A 15801-nucleotide genomic window follows, 5' to 3' on the forward strand; every position below is an offset into this window, starting at 1 on the left:
TATACTTGTAATTTAATTTTTACTCATGTCATTAGTTCTGGGAAATTTGAGGCCAGAAAAAAATTTTTTTAATTACTTTTGTCTCTTTTTTTTCCATCTTTAAAATGGGGGTCCTATTTATCTTATATGGTTATTGCAAGAGTTAAAGATAATGTATGTGAATGCCTATTTTAATGTAACATTTCTTGAGTTTTTACTTTATGTTCATGTTCTTGGCAAATAATATTCTTAAGGCGTGCAAGGAAACTTTGTAACTATGTAAATATAACTATATGTTAACTATGTATTGATTTTTTGGATAGATTATATTAAGAAGTTTTTTTAAAAAAAGCTTTTAAAATTGAAACATGTTTGAACAATGACATGTATTGTTTCCTTACATTTGATGCATTATATAGTTTCCAAAGTACTTTTGTATTTTTAATCTCATGTAAGCCTTTTAGTTATATGTCTTTAAAATGGGCGTAATAATAGTATTTACCTTATAGGATTATTGGGAGAAGGTTATTATGAGAATTAAATAAGATATACTATATATTAAGCACTTAATACAGTGCTTGGCACATGGAAATTATTTATTAGCTATTTGTGTTTATTTAAACTTTTTCTTTAAATTGATTTAGAAGTTAAATTATAGTAGTAATGTAGTGCCTCTTTTTTTTTTTTTCTTTTTTTTGTGGTATGCGGGCCTCTCAGTGTTGTGGCCTCTCCCGTTGCGGAGCACAGGCTCTGGACACGCAGGCTCAGCGGCCATGGCTCACGGGCCCAGCCGCTCCGCGGCATGTGGGATCTTCCCGGACTGGGGCTCGAACCCGTGTCCCCTGCATCGGCAGGCAGACTCTCAACCACTGCGCTACCAGGGAAGCCATGCATTTTTTTTTTAAATTAATTAATTTATTTTTGGCTGTGTTGCGTCTTTGTTGCTGCGTGTGGGCTTTCTTTAGTTGCGGCGAGCAGGGGCTACTCTTGGTTGCGGCACGCGGGCTTCTTATTGCGGTGGCTTCTCTTATTGCGGAGCACAGGCTCTAGGCACACAGGCTTCAGTAGTTGTGGCGTGTGGGTTCAGCAGTTGTGGCTTGCAGGCTCTAGAGCGCAGGCTCAGTAGTTGTGGTGCACGGGCTTAGGTGCTCCGCGGCATGTGGGATCTTCCCGGACCAGGGCTCGAACCCGTGTCCCCTGCACTGGTGGGAGGGTTCTTAACTGCTGTGCCACCAGGGAAGTCCCCCTTTGCATTTCTATATAAATTTTAGAATTGGCTTGTCAATATCTACACATATGTGGATGCATGCACACATTTGTGCATGTGCACACACACACATCCCTGCTGGGATTTTGTTTCGGATTGCATTGAATCTGTAGATTATTTTGGGGGAGAACTGACATCTTAACATTATTGAATCTCCTAAACAATAAACATGGAATATTTCTCCATTTCTTTAGGTCTTTATCTCAGGAATGTTTTGTAATTTTCAATGTAGAAGTCTTGTACATTTTTCATGAGATTTAGTATCAGATATTGGTATTTTCTGATGCTGTTGAAAATTTTATTTTTTTGACAGTGAAAGAAAACTTTTTTGAACTTTGTGTTTATAATCATGACAATAAAAAATGTAATAAGTGAATTTTCATTAAACTGAATTGTTTGCAAAAGGTACAGTTGGCAACCACTAAAACATTTCAACTGATGTAATGTCTTATTTTCTTGATTCATTCTTTAGTTTAAAAAATCAATTAACGATTAAATGACATTAAAAAGATGAAATTTTAAAAAGAAACTTCAGAAGTCTCAAATTTATTTTGAGGTATGTCTTTCATACAGTAAAATGTACAAATCTTTCATGTACAGTTTGATGAGTTTTTTCCCCTAAATGTCCACCCATGTAGCCACTACCCAGATCAAAATATAGTACATTTCTAGTAGCTTTAAGCCTCATCCGAGTGAATCCTACACCCTCCCCCATAGGTCACCCCATAGGTCACTGTTACCGGGAATGCTTTTGCTTATAAACATTTTGCGTCATTATTTGAAACTGAAGAAGTAATTGCTTGCATGTTTATAAAGTGCGTCTTTTATTTTCAGCAGAAGTGATAGATGGTATTGATAATTGCGGTTAAACTATGGTATTTATATTAATCCAGGTGGATTGTACTCTTTTTCACTTCAAGGGAGATAGAATTTGACCTGTGTTATAAGGTTGTACCATGCATGTTGGGGCAGTAATTGTTTCTTTCTCACTGCTGTAGTAGAGTATAATACTTACTAGCTTAGATAATCTTAGGGAAAAATTATCTGCTTACATACTTTTCTTCCTAAAGCAGTTTCTAACACAATGTTAATGCAGAGATTGGGGTGGCTTTCTCACTGATGTACTGAATGAAACTGGTACCTAGGGGGTGCTGGGAGGAACATGCTGTGCTAAGAGCCAGTGAATCAGCTTGGTGGTCAAGAAGTTACAAAACTCCATACATTTCCTCTTTGTCTTCTGAAATTTATTTACTTTTGCTAGTAGCAAGTCAGTGATTCGTTTTTCTTCTTTTTTTAGTTTTTATACTTTGGTAATAACAACAGTCGCTAACATTTATTGAGCTCATACTAGGTACAAGTACCATGCAAAGTGCTTTACTTAAATTACCTGATTTTATTTTCAGCCAAACTAATGTTTTACTAACGCTCTGTAGATTGAGGTTTTGGGTCAGTGTAAATGAATACATCCTTTAAATTTACGTTAGGGCAGGTAACCTCCATTTTCTAACTGTTCGTTCTTTTCATGAATAGGTATGTCATTGATGGTGCCACCGCTCTTTGGTGTGCAGCAGGGGCAGGACATTTTGAAGTTGTTAAGCTTCTAGTCAGTCATGGAGCCAACGTGAACCATACCACAGTAACTAACTCAACCCCGCTACGGGCAGCATGCTTTGATGGCAGATTGGACATTGTGAAATACTTGGTTGAAAATAATGCCAACATCAGCATTGCCAACAAGTATGACAACACCTGCCTAATGATTGCAGCCTATAAAGGACACACTGATGTGGTCAGATACCTTTTAGAACAACGTGCTGATCCAAATGCTAAAGCACATTGTGGAGCCACAGCACTGCACTTTGCAGCTGAAGCTGGGCACATAGATATTGTGAAGGAGCTGATAAAATGGCGTGCTGCTATAGTAGTGAACGGCCATGGGATGACGCCATTAAAAGTAGCTGCTGAAAGCTGTAAAGCTGATGTTGTCGAACTGTTGCTCTCTCATGCTGATTGTGACCGAAGAAGTCGGATTGAAGCTTTGGAGCTCTTGGGTGCCTCCTTTGCAAATGACCGTGAGAACTATGACATCATGAAGACATACCACTATTTATATTTAGCTATGTTGGAGAGGTTTCAAGATGGTGATAACATTCTTGAGAAAGAGGTTCTCCCACCAATCCATGCCTATGGGAATAGAACTGAATGTAGAAATCCTCAGGAACTGGAATCCATTCGGCAAGACAGAGATGCTCTTCATATGGAAGGCCTTATAGTTCGGGAACGGATTTTAGGTGCCGACAACATTGATGTTTCCCATCCCATCATCTACAGGGGAGCCGTTTATGCAGATAACATGGAGTTCGAACAGTGTATCAAGTTGTGGCTTCATGCCCTGCACCTCAGACAGAAAGGTAACAGGAACACCCATAAGGATCTTCTTCGATTTGCCCAAGTTTTTTCACAGATGATACATTTGAATGAAACTGTGAAGGCCCCAGACATAGAATGTGTTTTGAGATGCAGTGTTTTGGAAATAGAACAAAGTATGAACAGAGTAAAAAATATTCCAGATGCTGACGTCCACAGTGCTATGGACAATTATGAATGTAATCTCTATACTTTTCTGTATTTAGTGTGCATTTCCACCAAAACGCAGTGCAGTGAAGAAGATCAGTGCAAAATTAACAAGCAGATCTACAACCTGATTCACCTTGATCCCAGAACTCGTGAAGGTTTCACCTTGCTGCATCTAGCTGTCAACTCGAATACCCCAGTTGATGATTTCCACACCAATGATGTCTGCAGCTTTCCAAACGCGCTTGTCACAAAGCTCCTGCTGGACTGTGGTGCTGAGGTGAATGCTGTGGACAATGAAGGGAACAGTGCCCTTCACATTATCGTTCAGTACAACAGGCCCATCAGTGATTTTTTGACCTTGCACTCTATCATCATTAGCCTAGTTGAAGCTGGCGCTCACACCGACATGACAAATAAACAGAATAAGACTCCGCTAGACAAAAGTACAACTGGGGTATCAGAAATACTACTTAAAACTCAAATGAAGATGAGTCTCAAGTGCCTGGCCGCCCGGGCAGTTCGGGCTAATGACATTAACTACCAAGACCAGATCCCCAGAACTCTTGAAGAGTTTGTTGGATTTCATTAAGTGACTGGATATGTAAAATCATTTAATGTGGTGCTAAAAAGTAAAGGACTTTAATCACAGACAAGAGAATTATGTGTTCATAAAATGTGCTTTTCTTTCCACTACCCTTCCTCCCTACTCATCCTTCCTTAGTTTTGTATTTGGTCTTCTTGCCTCATATGGTTACTGATTTCAAATACACTTTAAACAAAACCACATTGTTTAGGTGTAACTATAATCTAAGGTGTTTGGATATTGGTCACTTAACTATTTTTCTTTTTTTTAAGGAATGAATATAAAATTTTTTGTTTATGTAAAAAGGGCCCTTATGATTTGAAGTTGATAATGTTTAAAAAAAAACTGCCTAGAAAAGTATTTCTGTTAAGCCTGTGTCAGCATGTTATTCTCTGCAGCAGTTTTGAGGATCATGAAGAAAAACAACGAAAAGGAACATTAAAAGTAATGGAATATCTAGATGTTCTGCACATGCCAAACTGCTCTAGGTAGTTTTCACTCTTCCATTATTTATGTGAAGAGATCAACGCATTATAACGTCAGGAGGATTTTTAAAAATATAACTGCAGATTAATCTGAAAAATGTGCTAACTTAATAATAGTTACAAATTTATAAAGTTAAATCCATTGAAATTGTTGAATTATGCTGGGTGGTACATATACAGCAGTAAATCTTTAAGCAACTTTTCAGAGAATATTGATGGACTATTTGCCTTTGGGCTTGGACTCTAAAATGTGTGGAAGTCTCTGTTTTAATGTAATTAATCTAAATTGCAGCAGTCTGCATTTGACTCAGCTCACAGACATGTAAAAATTATGAATGCTGTGTTCTCTCTTAGGAAACAAATTGTCACAATATAGTTATATGTTCTTCTTTTGTCCCCTTCTCCCTTTCCTCTTGTGCGGTATCTTTTAAAATTGGAAACTACTTTTCCAGAGGGCATTATTTGTGCCTCCCTAAGAAGGTTTTTATGACAGATGAAAAGGAACTGGGATATTTTTAATTTTTTCACTTTATTCAGTCTGTGACAAGTAGAAAAATCACTAGTGTGGTATAGGAAATTAAATGTTTTTGATAATAAAAATAATTCTCAATGCCATTTGGAAAGATATTTCTGCCTGAGGGCAGCAAATTTTGGAACCACAAAATGTCGCTTATTCCGACAGGCTGTACAGAGGTCTTTATGGGTTTTGTTTGTTTGTTTTGTTTTAATGGCAACATTGTAAACTGTCAAAAGAATATTCTGTGATTATCTTTTAAGCATCACAGAAATTCAAGTAAAGGGTACACACCTATTTCTTTCAATGTTAAAAATGATAAAGAAAATAAAATTAGCTATATCTGTATTTTTCTCTCTAGTGCCAAGTGAATGCCTTAGCTACTCATAGTGCATGGTACTGTAAGTGAAGACCTGCAGCTTTTTTTCTTTAATGAAAAGCATTATAATGATGCAGCAACATCAGATATAAACTAAAAAAAACAACAACAAAAACCACTGGTAAGGTTTCAGTTAACATTTTATGTATGGATATTGCTTTGTGAAGTGTAAGAAAAAGGTTGCAGCCGGATCAGTATAAAACATAATGACTAAGCCAAAATCAGCACCTAGGACCTTAAATAAAATAGGTACCCCATGAAATGAAACACTCTGAAGGATAGGAGGGAATGGATGGGGGTACTTTAAAAACTTCTTCCCCCAAGAACGCGAGATAATTTTACTGTGCTGTAGTTATACTTCACGTGTCTTCTTGCTTCAGTTAGGAATGTTTTGATGGTAAACTCTGTCATAGTAATATATTTCTGTTTTCCTAACCTGAGATTTTTACAAGGAAGGTTTTTTAGGATGGTCTAAAGGGAGGTATTTGAATGAGCCCTAATTTGAAAATTACTGGCCTTGACCTTCCTGGTGTGAATCAGGGAACTACTATACCTTGCTCTTGGCAACTCTCATGAAAGAGAAAATGCTCATCCTCCAGGTGAGTGAATCATGCCTTTTTCACAGCTCAGATCAGACCCTGTATTTTTCAGACTTCAAGGCCTGTTTATTTGACAGTCTGAGGAATAGCTATGATACTTGGTATTTACTTGGTTCCATTTTTTTTTTTTTTTTTTTTTTGCGGTACGCGGGCCTCTCACTGCTGTGGCCTCTCCCGTTGCGGAGCACAGGCTCCAGACGCGCAGGCTCAGCGGCCATGGCTCACGGGCCCAGCCACTCCGTGGCATGTGGGATCTTCCCGGACCGGGACACAAACCCGTGTCCCCTGCATCGGCAGGCGGACTCTCAACCACTGCGCCACCAGGGAAGCCCTTGGTTCCATTATTAATGCATATGATTTTTAAACATCAAAACTTAAAATATCAGATAATGTTGCATGTTTTAAAAACCATTTCATCCCTTTGGCTACCCAGGACGAGAACTATTTTAGATATTACTTACTTATAAAACGAGGATAATGATTATCTGTACATATTCAGACATCAAAATTTAATGACACTCAGTGTTTTTGAGAAGGGAGGACTAAATGCTGGAGAGAGTAAAACTGCTGATTGAAATGCTGACAAAGCTGGAGAAAAAATCTGAAGACAGTGGAATGGACTATGAACTTTGCTAATGGTAACCGAGATTTTTTTTTTTTAAACTATGGTATAGCGGTACATTGTGCACTATATTGCTAAGGATCTAATTCTGTCTTGTGAAACGAATCCAAATATGTATTGTGAAACACCTGTATAAAACCATTCTTGAAACAAGTGATTACATGCCTGTTTCTCTTTTTTTTGGTAGAATTATTTTAAAATCTGTTTAGCCAAACCCTTCCCAAACTTAAGTTTTGTTTTGTTTTGTTTTTAAGAAAATAAATAACAAAGGTGATAGTTCTGTATCTCAGCTCTCTGAGAACTCTGGGCTGTTGCCATTTTTTTAGCCACTTTTGTCATTTTGTGTTTATTATTGGTAGAATTATGCTTTAGATGGTATGTCTTCCTTGATAACATTACAAATTCCATCAAAACTCCTTGGTCTTGCTCAGTAATTGTCATATAAATTTAGTTAACTAGAGGCCCAAGTGGATGAATACCTGGGCAAACCATGTGAACCCTTGGGTGGGTTTTGCACTCAAGAGTTGGTAAAATTGAACTCTTGAGTTTAGGTAACTATTTAGGTCAAGGAATGGGCAGCAAATGCATCCTTCAACTGATCAGACAGGAAATTTTGACATAAGAACTCTGACACAACATTGTTTTCAGTCTACCCCGGATTGTTCTCTAGTAGGCCACAGTCCAGCTACCTTCAGGTTCAAACAAACAAACCAAAAAGCAAACTTTGGTCATGCTTGTTTCTGGGAAGGGTTTTACTGCGTTACCCTGATCATTGATTAATAACTGTAATCATGAGAAACTTAGGCACGATAGCACTGTTTGAAGTAAAATGTGATGTGGGGGCAGCAGCTCCGTGAGTGTCAGCTCTGCATTTGGCAAGTGGTTTTGAAAATCAGAATCCCAAGGGAACAGTACCCTGTCACCAGTCTCCATCTCAGTTGAGGCAGCTACTTGAGGAATAAGGCCACTTCAGGTTATTCAAGCAGAAGCATTTCTTTCTGGGGGAATGGGGCAGGGTGAGGAATGAGTTGCTGGACCTTGGATTAGTTTGCTGGTTTTAGAAGCAGCCAGTGATGGAACTAGAGAGTAGATGGATAAAAGTATAAAGGACTTGCTTTTATGGTAGGTTTTCTGTGCTTTTATGGTAAAATGTTTTAAATGCTCCTTTTCAGGCTAGCCAGATGTATCAGTGTACACATGACTATTCCGTTTCCCTCACTGACTATACTATAACATTAAAATGGGTTAAAGAAAACAAACCTCTGCCTTTTGCTCTATGAAAAGTTATCAGTCCATAAGATTCTAAGCTGTGTGTTGACCCCGACTCTGAAAATGCACAGCCCTGCTCTGGATACCTTCTCTGGAAAGTAGAGAGCTTCTAATGTGTATGGTACATTGCTGAGCTCTCTCATACATTCCTGGCAGACTTGCCCAAATCTTCAGATGGGCTGGGTTGTACAGTACCTTCTCCAAATATGGGATCTGAAACAACTACTACATGGATAGTGGTGATATATTAATTTTCAAAACTGTGAAGTAAATGTGGTCTCTAGTCCTAGGTTTGTGGTGTGTTCATTTGTGTTAACATATAGGAAAGGGACACCGACTTGATGGTTATGGGGAGTGTACCTTGATGTGTGTGCAGGGGTGAGAAGTGCTAAATTGTTAACGGCTTTTCATTTAGGGGTGAGTCATGTGGTGAGTGGCCTAATCAGAAAAATGAAGGAGCAAAGATGTAAGCTTCATCCAAGCAATGCACAACGTTTTGTAACTTTTTTTTAATCAGGTGTTGTAAAATTTGTGCATGGCCTTTTTTTGTTGTTGTTGCTTAGTAACTGGTAGAGGAGAAAAGATGAGGGAAAATAACCTCAGCTTTGCTAACCAATCAAGTATATAGCTGGGGAGTAAACTCTGACTGGCTTAACGTGTTGAAAGATCCTATCCTTTATAATAGTCACCCCATCCTGCAATCTTCCACGTAGAGGAATTACATTGTTGTATTCTAGTAATTCACTGTGATTTATAACAAACCAGTGATGTCATTCTATTGTGCACTTTTGTCAAACCATTTACATGACTTTAATAAACATAGTGAACTTGCTGACTGCACCAGAGGCCTGTTAGTGATTTATATATTGCATGACATTTTCTATTTGAGTTTGACATGTAGAATCATTTTTAATTTCGTGGTAACTGACAGTCCTAATAGCCCAGCTAATTTGAAACTAACAATATTGCTGTGTAATAGGAAAAAATGGTGTTTGTGTTCAGTAAATGTTTGAAAAAAAAAACTGCCTTGAAGTGTGTGTCTTTATTGTTCAGTGTTGAGATGATCTTTTGTTGAATTCATTTTTAAAAAGTTGTGAAAGTTACATACATGTGCATGGGGAAAAAAATTCAGAGAGTTAAGAAAAATTCAAATAGTAAAAAAAAAGTTACTTTTTCATCTCTCTCTGCCTGCCATTTGGACTCTTCAGAGGGTACTCACTAGTTTTTTGAGTAGCTTCCCAGAATTTTATGTGTATATATGTGTATTTTCTCCTTTTTTTTTTCTTTAATGCAAATGGACTTTTAACTTTCCTATGCTATTCTGCATCTTGTTTTCATTTAATATATCTTGGACAGTTTTTCATTTTGGTATGTATAGATTTTTTTTTTTTTTTTGCGGTACGTGGCCCTCTCACTGTTGTGGCCTCTCCCGTTGTGGAGCACAGGCTCCGGACGTGCAGGCTCAGTGGCCATGGCTCACGGGCCCAGCCGCTCCGCGGCATGTGGGATCTTCCCGGACTGGGGCACGAACCCGTGTCCCCTGCATCAGCAGGTGGACTCTCAACCACTGCGCCACCAGGGAAGCCCTGTATAGATTTTTAAAAAAACAATTTTATAGCATTTAATTATACGGATGGACTTAAAATTTATTTAACCAGGCCTTAGTGTTGGATTTTTAGGTTTTCAGTTTACTGATATTCCAAATACTGCTTCAGTGAACATCCTTATATACTGTATTCAGAGAACAAATTCATTTCTAGCTCTGGAACTTCTGGTTTAGTGACTGTTTAAAATCTTGACAGAGGTGATCCAGTTGCCTTCCATCTCCCTACATCCTTATTGACATCAAATATTATCTAATCATTTAGTTTTTGCCAAGATGATGGAAATGGAAAATATTTCATGGTTCTGATTTGTGTTCCTTGATTATGAATGAGGTTGACATATATTTACTGACCTTTTTTCTTTCTTTTGTTTGCTTTTGGGTTGTGGTCTTTTTCTTGCTACGTGTTAGAAATTCCTTGCAAATTTAAGGAAATTTTCTGTCGTGTCACAGTTTGTAGTTTGTTTTTTGACTTTTAGTAGTTTTTATATCTATTGAATTTTGTATCTTGTCAAGTTGTCTCCATTCCAAGTTCATATATCTTTTTTACCCATGTTCTCTTCTAGTGCTTTTATGGCTTTTCCCTCCCACTTCTCTCTCCCCTCCCCCTCCTTGTTTTTCCTCTTTCTTCTCCACATTCTTTCCTTCTCGTCTTCTTTGGTTTAAATCTTTTATCTACCTGGAATTTATTTTGATTAAGGATCCAGCTAGCCAAGAACTCTCTTATTTTCCACTGATATGAATCATAAATTCCCATAAAGTAATTGGATCTGTTTCTGGGTTCTCTCTTCTATTCTGTAGACCTGGCAGTGTGGTGGAACCCTGAGGAATACTGTCTGGGTTCTTTCCATCACTTACTAGCTCTGTGACCTCGATCCAAGTCGCAGTTTCTGTACATTGGGACAATAATATTACCTAAGTTGTGATGAGCAAGTGAGAGAATTAAAACGCTTAATGTAGTGCTTAAAACAGTGAAGTGCCTGCTAAATGTTAAGTATTAATAAAAGTGGGGCTGATGTTTCATTTGTCTTTTTTCTCTAACCAGAAAGTTTATTTTTAATAAAGGTCTTGCAAATATCTTCCTTTTTTTTTTATCATTAGTTTGTTTGTTTATATTGTAGAGAGGAGCCTTTCTTCCACTGTATATGCTTCTAAATGTTAATGTTTTGATATAGGCATTTTAATGGATTTCCCTTTTTTTTTTTTTTTTTTGGTGCGCGGGCCTCTCACTGCTGTGGCCTCTCCCGTTGCGGAGCACAGGCTCCGGACGCGCAGGCTCAGCGGCCATGGCTCACGGGCCCAGCCGCTCTGCGGCATGTGGGATCTTCCCGGACCGGGGTACGAACCCGTGTCCCCTGCATCGGCAGGCGGATTCTCAACCACTGCGCCACCAGGGAAGCCCTCCCTTTTAAAAAAAATTTTTTTTTCATTTGCTTCATTTGGATGTCCCAGATACACTAATCATCGTTTACAGGTAATGATGATTTTGCCTTCTCATTTCCAGTATTCATACCTCATATTTCTTTCTTTTACCTAATTACAATAGTTAAGATTACCAGAAGGGTATTAAAGGGTGGTACTGGAGCACATCCTCCACACATGTTTGCATTCAAATTTAGATTTAGTGAGTCCCTTTGTAGAGATCTGAAAAAATCATTTAGGGCAACTCTGTCACTTCATAGTTGAGGATACAGGCTCACAAAGAAGCGACTTGGCCATCCAAGGTTGCACAAGGACCAAGTGTCAGAGCCCGAGGTAGGCTCTGAGTTTACTGACCCGCTGAACAGTGCTCTTTCACTGTAAGACTCTCACACCAGTACCAGAGAAGCTCATCTTAGCATTTCTGCCAGATCTGTGCCTGGCAAAAATATCTGACTGGACTGCAGAAATCATCCAAATTGTAAATCATCTTTTTTTTTTTTTTTCCTGTATTTCAAGTAATGTCTGCTGTATTAAAGTAACAGATGTCCAGACAAAAGAAAATGCTGGCAGTAATATATTTCATCAGATACCTGATCTAGAAAATTTCAGTATGAGATGCAAATTTCAGGTAGCTCACAAAATCTTAGCTTTTTGGCAAGCTTAGACAAAATTATATATTCTAATTTGCCTGTGATTTGTAAATTTGGTTTGCTCAGTTCATCCGGAGAACAGAACTGGGGTTTGCTCTGGCCTCAACCAGTAGGAAGAAACAGTTGGAAATTCCTGTTTATCGAGCACCTACTGTGTGTCGGGCACTATATCAGGGATGTGAATACAAAAAATAAGAATCATGGTCCCTGTCCTTGATAAGCTTCTTGTCCAGCTAGATGTCTCTATTTGAAATCTGATTTTCTATTTTTTCCTCAAATTTTAATTTTGAAAGTTTAAGATGTTACTTTTGAACGCTGGCTTGGGCCATTTTCTGAAAACGTTTCAGAAAACTTTACCATCATCATTTTTAATATAGTACCAGGGAGACAGGAACAAAGAACATGCACAACTGATTAGAAAGGATGAGTCCTTAAGGAATGGTGCCCCCATCTGCTTAAAAAAAATATTTTTCTGCTCATACCCTACTTTGAGTCTTGTGAGTCTGCTAGGTACATTTTAGCCTATATCTTATTGAAGTTTCAGAGGCCAGGTGCCAGGCTTGTAACCCCCCTTCAAGCTACACCAGCAAAGCTCCTACGTTCCGGTTTCAGTTTTTGTTTGGAACATGCTGTCCTACTTTAGTGTGATGTCAAAGCTAACGGAACAGACAGTGACACAGAAGCACTCTGCAGATTTAATGTGGGCGATTAAGCTTGACTGTCCTCTGATAGGGATCTAGTTGACATTAATAGTAATATAAGGATAATTTGGGGGGATTTTTTTTTAAAGGTAAGAAGTAGTGCAGAATAAAGGGCAACGTGACATTAGCTAAAGGTAAAAACAAAGGTCAGTGTGGTGAAGACAGGACCCTTCACTACTAATGGCTGTATTAAGTCAATCACCCAAGGCATATCTGGTGGAGAAACTTGGCCACTTCATGTTTGGGGTGAGGTGTGGTTGCAGTGAGTCATATGCCAGAAAAGAAGCATGATTAAGCCAGCTTCTTCGATTACAGGCTGCCTGGCATCTTAGGGCTTAAAGCCAAGAGTCTCGTGTCTTATTTTGGGAGAGTATGGATGCTAAAAGCTCTTGAATACTGATGGAGACAGCAACTTGTCTTTTATAGACCTCTAGGAAAGGTCTCAGAGAAGCTCTCCCACATTTCCTGGGAAAGAATTATTCTCCTCTCTCTCTCTGTTGTGTTTGTATTAGCCCCCTTCACCTGATACCCATCTTGTTAAGAAGTACCACCTTTCTTAACAAAAGGAAGGCCCAGAAACTCCACTGTTGGCACTGGAAGGACACCCCTTGGGGGGTTTTTACCGATGACTGCTGCCACCAAGATAGGCTAAAGGGCAGCTGAGAAAGGCCATGCTGTAAGAAACTGATGTTGAAGTCTAGAGAATAACAAAATCTTACGGCTCTAGATTTCTGGTTCTATAATTTTAATGTGCTTAAAATTACCTCACAGGAACTGGATCTGTGAGGTCTGGGGTAGAATGTCATCTGAGGTTCTGATTTAGGTGGCCCCAGGACCCCACTTTGAGACGCTCAGCTCTGGATAGATACTCCGCTTTAAGAGGCACACCCTGCCCTCCGAGCTTACACGCCCACACCATCTGACACCAGAAAGAAGCCGCACTCTTACCTGAATTTCTCCTTTTCAACTCTTAGCTGGCCGGAACTGAGGGACAGCACAATTGATGTCCACTTCCCTGCAGAACACCGGATGATGGCGCAAGGGCCTGAGGCCTCTCTCAAAGCTACCCAAGGTCTGCCCCTCAGCTCTTGTATCTTCTCTGAGGGCCGGCGCCCCTTGCGCATGGGGTCTAACCATGTCACCATGTCAGAATCAACATGGGACCCCCCGGAACATCTTGCACATCTCAGTTCACAACTCCCTGTTGGAGGTCCTTTCCCTCTACTAGACAGTGAGCCTAGAATTTAAAAAATCCTGACAGTCCACGGAGCAGATTCTAAAACCGCCTTCTGCTGGTAGTTTGGTTTGCAGTCAGGCCCCGCCCCAGGCATGTTTTCCTCCTGCGCGCTCACCTGCCGTGGAATTGCTTTAGTATCACGAGGCCATCTGGAAATCAGCGCAGCTGTTTTGAAGTAGTGTCTAGGATGGGCCGATAAGGCTTCTAAAAGGCTTTTTAAGTTGGTTATGCTTCATGTTAACACTCTTGAGTTCACTCCTTAGCTCCATCATAAATAATTACACTTAACTACCAGACAGAGAGCATTGCTAAGAACTCCCATCTATGAACCATAATATGAATTTTCATGTTGATTTGAGGTTGCGTTTTGGACAGCTTGCCACCAAATGCTAAAAATGCTAAACATGCTTCAGAGGCTGCCCCCCGCCCGGACATTAGCAAATGTGCCCCCAACTCAAGAACTAGGTGATCTCCTGTAGCAAATTCCACTCTGGAGACTTGCTGCAACGAGAAAGTCTTCTAAACTGCAGGCGGGAGCCAAGTAAACCTGAACAGCATTACGATGACAACACAGTTCCCATTACTCAGCACAGAAGGCCACTTGTGCACGTAAACCCCTTTTTTGTTGTTCGCTTTCTAGCCTACATATTCACCTGCCTGTTGACCTCAACGCTCAGCACACTGGAGTCGCCAGGGGAACTCTGAAACACAAACGATGCCCTGGCCCCTCTCCCAACCAATTAAGTCTGACTCCCGGGGGTGGGGCCTTGTATAGGTAGCGTTTAAAGCTTCCAGGTGATTCTAACGTGCAGCCAGGCCTGAGAAACGCTGCTCTAGCACGAGGCTTTGCTCCATGTAAAATGTATCTTCTCTGCTTGCCCTACCAGCACATTTAAGGCCAGCCATGGACATTTATACCCCAGAGCAAATAATTTCAGAAAGGGAGAACTGATAAGAGAGAGAGGAGAGCGACACAGTGCAAGGGCTGAAGGCCTTGAAGATACAAACAAGCCTCCCATTTTTTCCACCTTTTGACCATTTAGTTGTTCTTGGCCTAGGGTAGGGGAGGACATGGAGGGACTATGACCTCCTGGGGATAAAGGCTGCCTCTGAGTCCAGGGGTTGCAATTCGGTGACCTCTGGGCTGCATCTGACCTGCAGATGCATTTTGTTTGGCCTGCACTGTGGCTGCACATGGCAGATTTTAAAAATGTGAATGCCAATCTCTGAAAGTCTGGTTTCACATGAAAGCATTCTCAGAGTTGACGGCGTTTGACAGAAAGACTTGGTGCCAGACCAAACAATGCCCTTTTGGGTGTGGGGTCATTGATTCTCCTTTAGCCAGACTACACCATTCATGAGGGTAGTGACGCAAATGAAATACAATTTTAAAATGTTACCTTCTGATTTTGGTTTCACCATTTGAGAAAAAATATTCCCATAAAGAGTGACGAGTGACTTCATGTCAATTCCTTCTAATCCTTCACGAAGCCCTTCTAAGGCTGGGCTAGAACGACAGTCTGGCTTGAGAGACAGCAGTCCTGGGATTAGTCTGGATTTTGCTGTGACCTGGGGCTCTCTTAACTTCTCTGGTTCTGAGCGTCCTCATCTATGGGGGAACAGGACCAAATAATTTCTAAGATTCTACTGGCTTCTCGAGATTCCAAAGGCATGAGAATAGAAGGGAGACAACTAATTTTAAGAGTAGTCTGTGGGTAAAGGTGAAGAAACTAGAAGTCAGGGTCTGAAAGTTAGCACTGAGATGCCAGCCTAGAGAAATCTGGGAGGCCTTAGAGGAAAGAGCAGGAACGAAGGGGTAGAAGCTACAGTGACATGTGGGTTTCAACCATCTAAACTGGCCAAAGATGGAACAGGTGGGCTTGGGAGGGAGGGAAAGAGGGAGGGAGTGCTCCA

At 40.0% G+C, this 15801-nt stretch overlaps 2 protein-coding genes across 5 annotated transcripts in view; one reads left to right on the forward strand and one right to left on the reverse strand.

Moving 5' to 3' along the window:
* FEM1B (fem-1 homolog B) overlaps window positions 1-15801 on the forward strand; it is a 49975-nt gene that overhangs the window by 5304 nt on the left and 28870 nt on the right. Inside the window, exon 2 of one of the 2 annotated variants that reach the window (XM_067751811.1) lies at window positions 2777-9659. The exons of the other annotated variant lie outside the window; for it this stretch is intronic. Within the exon in view, the coding sequence (XP_067607912.1) occupies window positions 2777-4412 (1636 nt within the window). The 3' untranslated portion in view covers window positions 4413-9659. Of the gene's footprint in view, window positions 1-2776; window positions 9660-15801 lie in introns of those variants that run through there. 2 annotated transcript variants of the gene reach the window in all.
* ITGA11 (integrin subunit alpha 11) overlaps window positions 1758-15801 on the reverse strand; it is a 138962-nt gene continuing 124918 nt past the window's right edge. For 2 of the 3 annotated variants that reach the window (XM_067751790.1, XM_067751780.1), the window contains exon 30: window positions 1758-15496. In XM_067751790.1, the coding sequence (XP_067607891.1) occupies window positions 15395-15496 (102 nt within the window). In that variant the 3' untranslated portion in view covers window positions 1758-15394. The remainder of the gene's footprint in view (window positions 15497-15801) is intronic. The other variant, XR_010946445.1, reaches the window with a different exon arrangement.

This window comes from Pseudorca crassidens, chromosome 1 (assembly GCF_039906515.1).
Source record: "Pseudorca crassidens isolate mPseCra1 chromosome 1, mPseCra1.hap1, whole genome shotgun sequence".
In the NCBI taxonomy this organism is placed as follows: Eukaryota; Metazoa; Chordata; class Mammalia; order Artiodactyla; family Delphinidae; genus Pseudorca; species Pseudorca crassidens.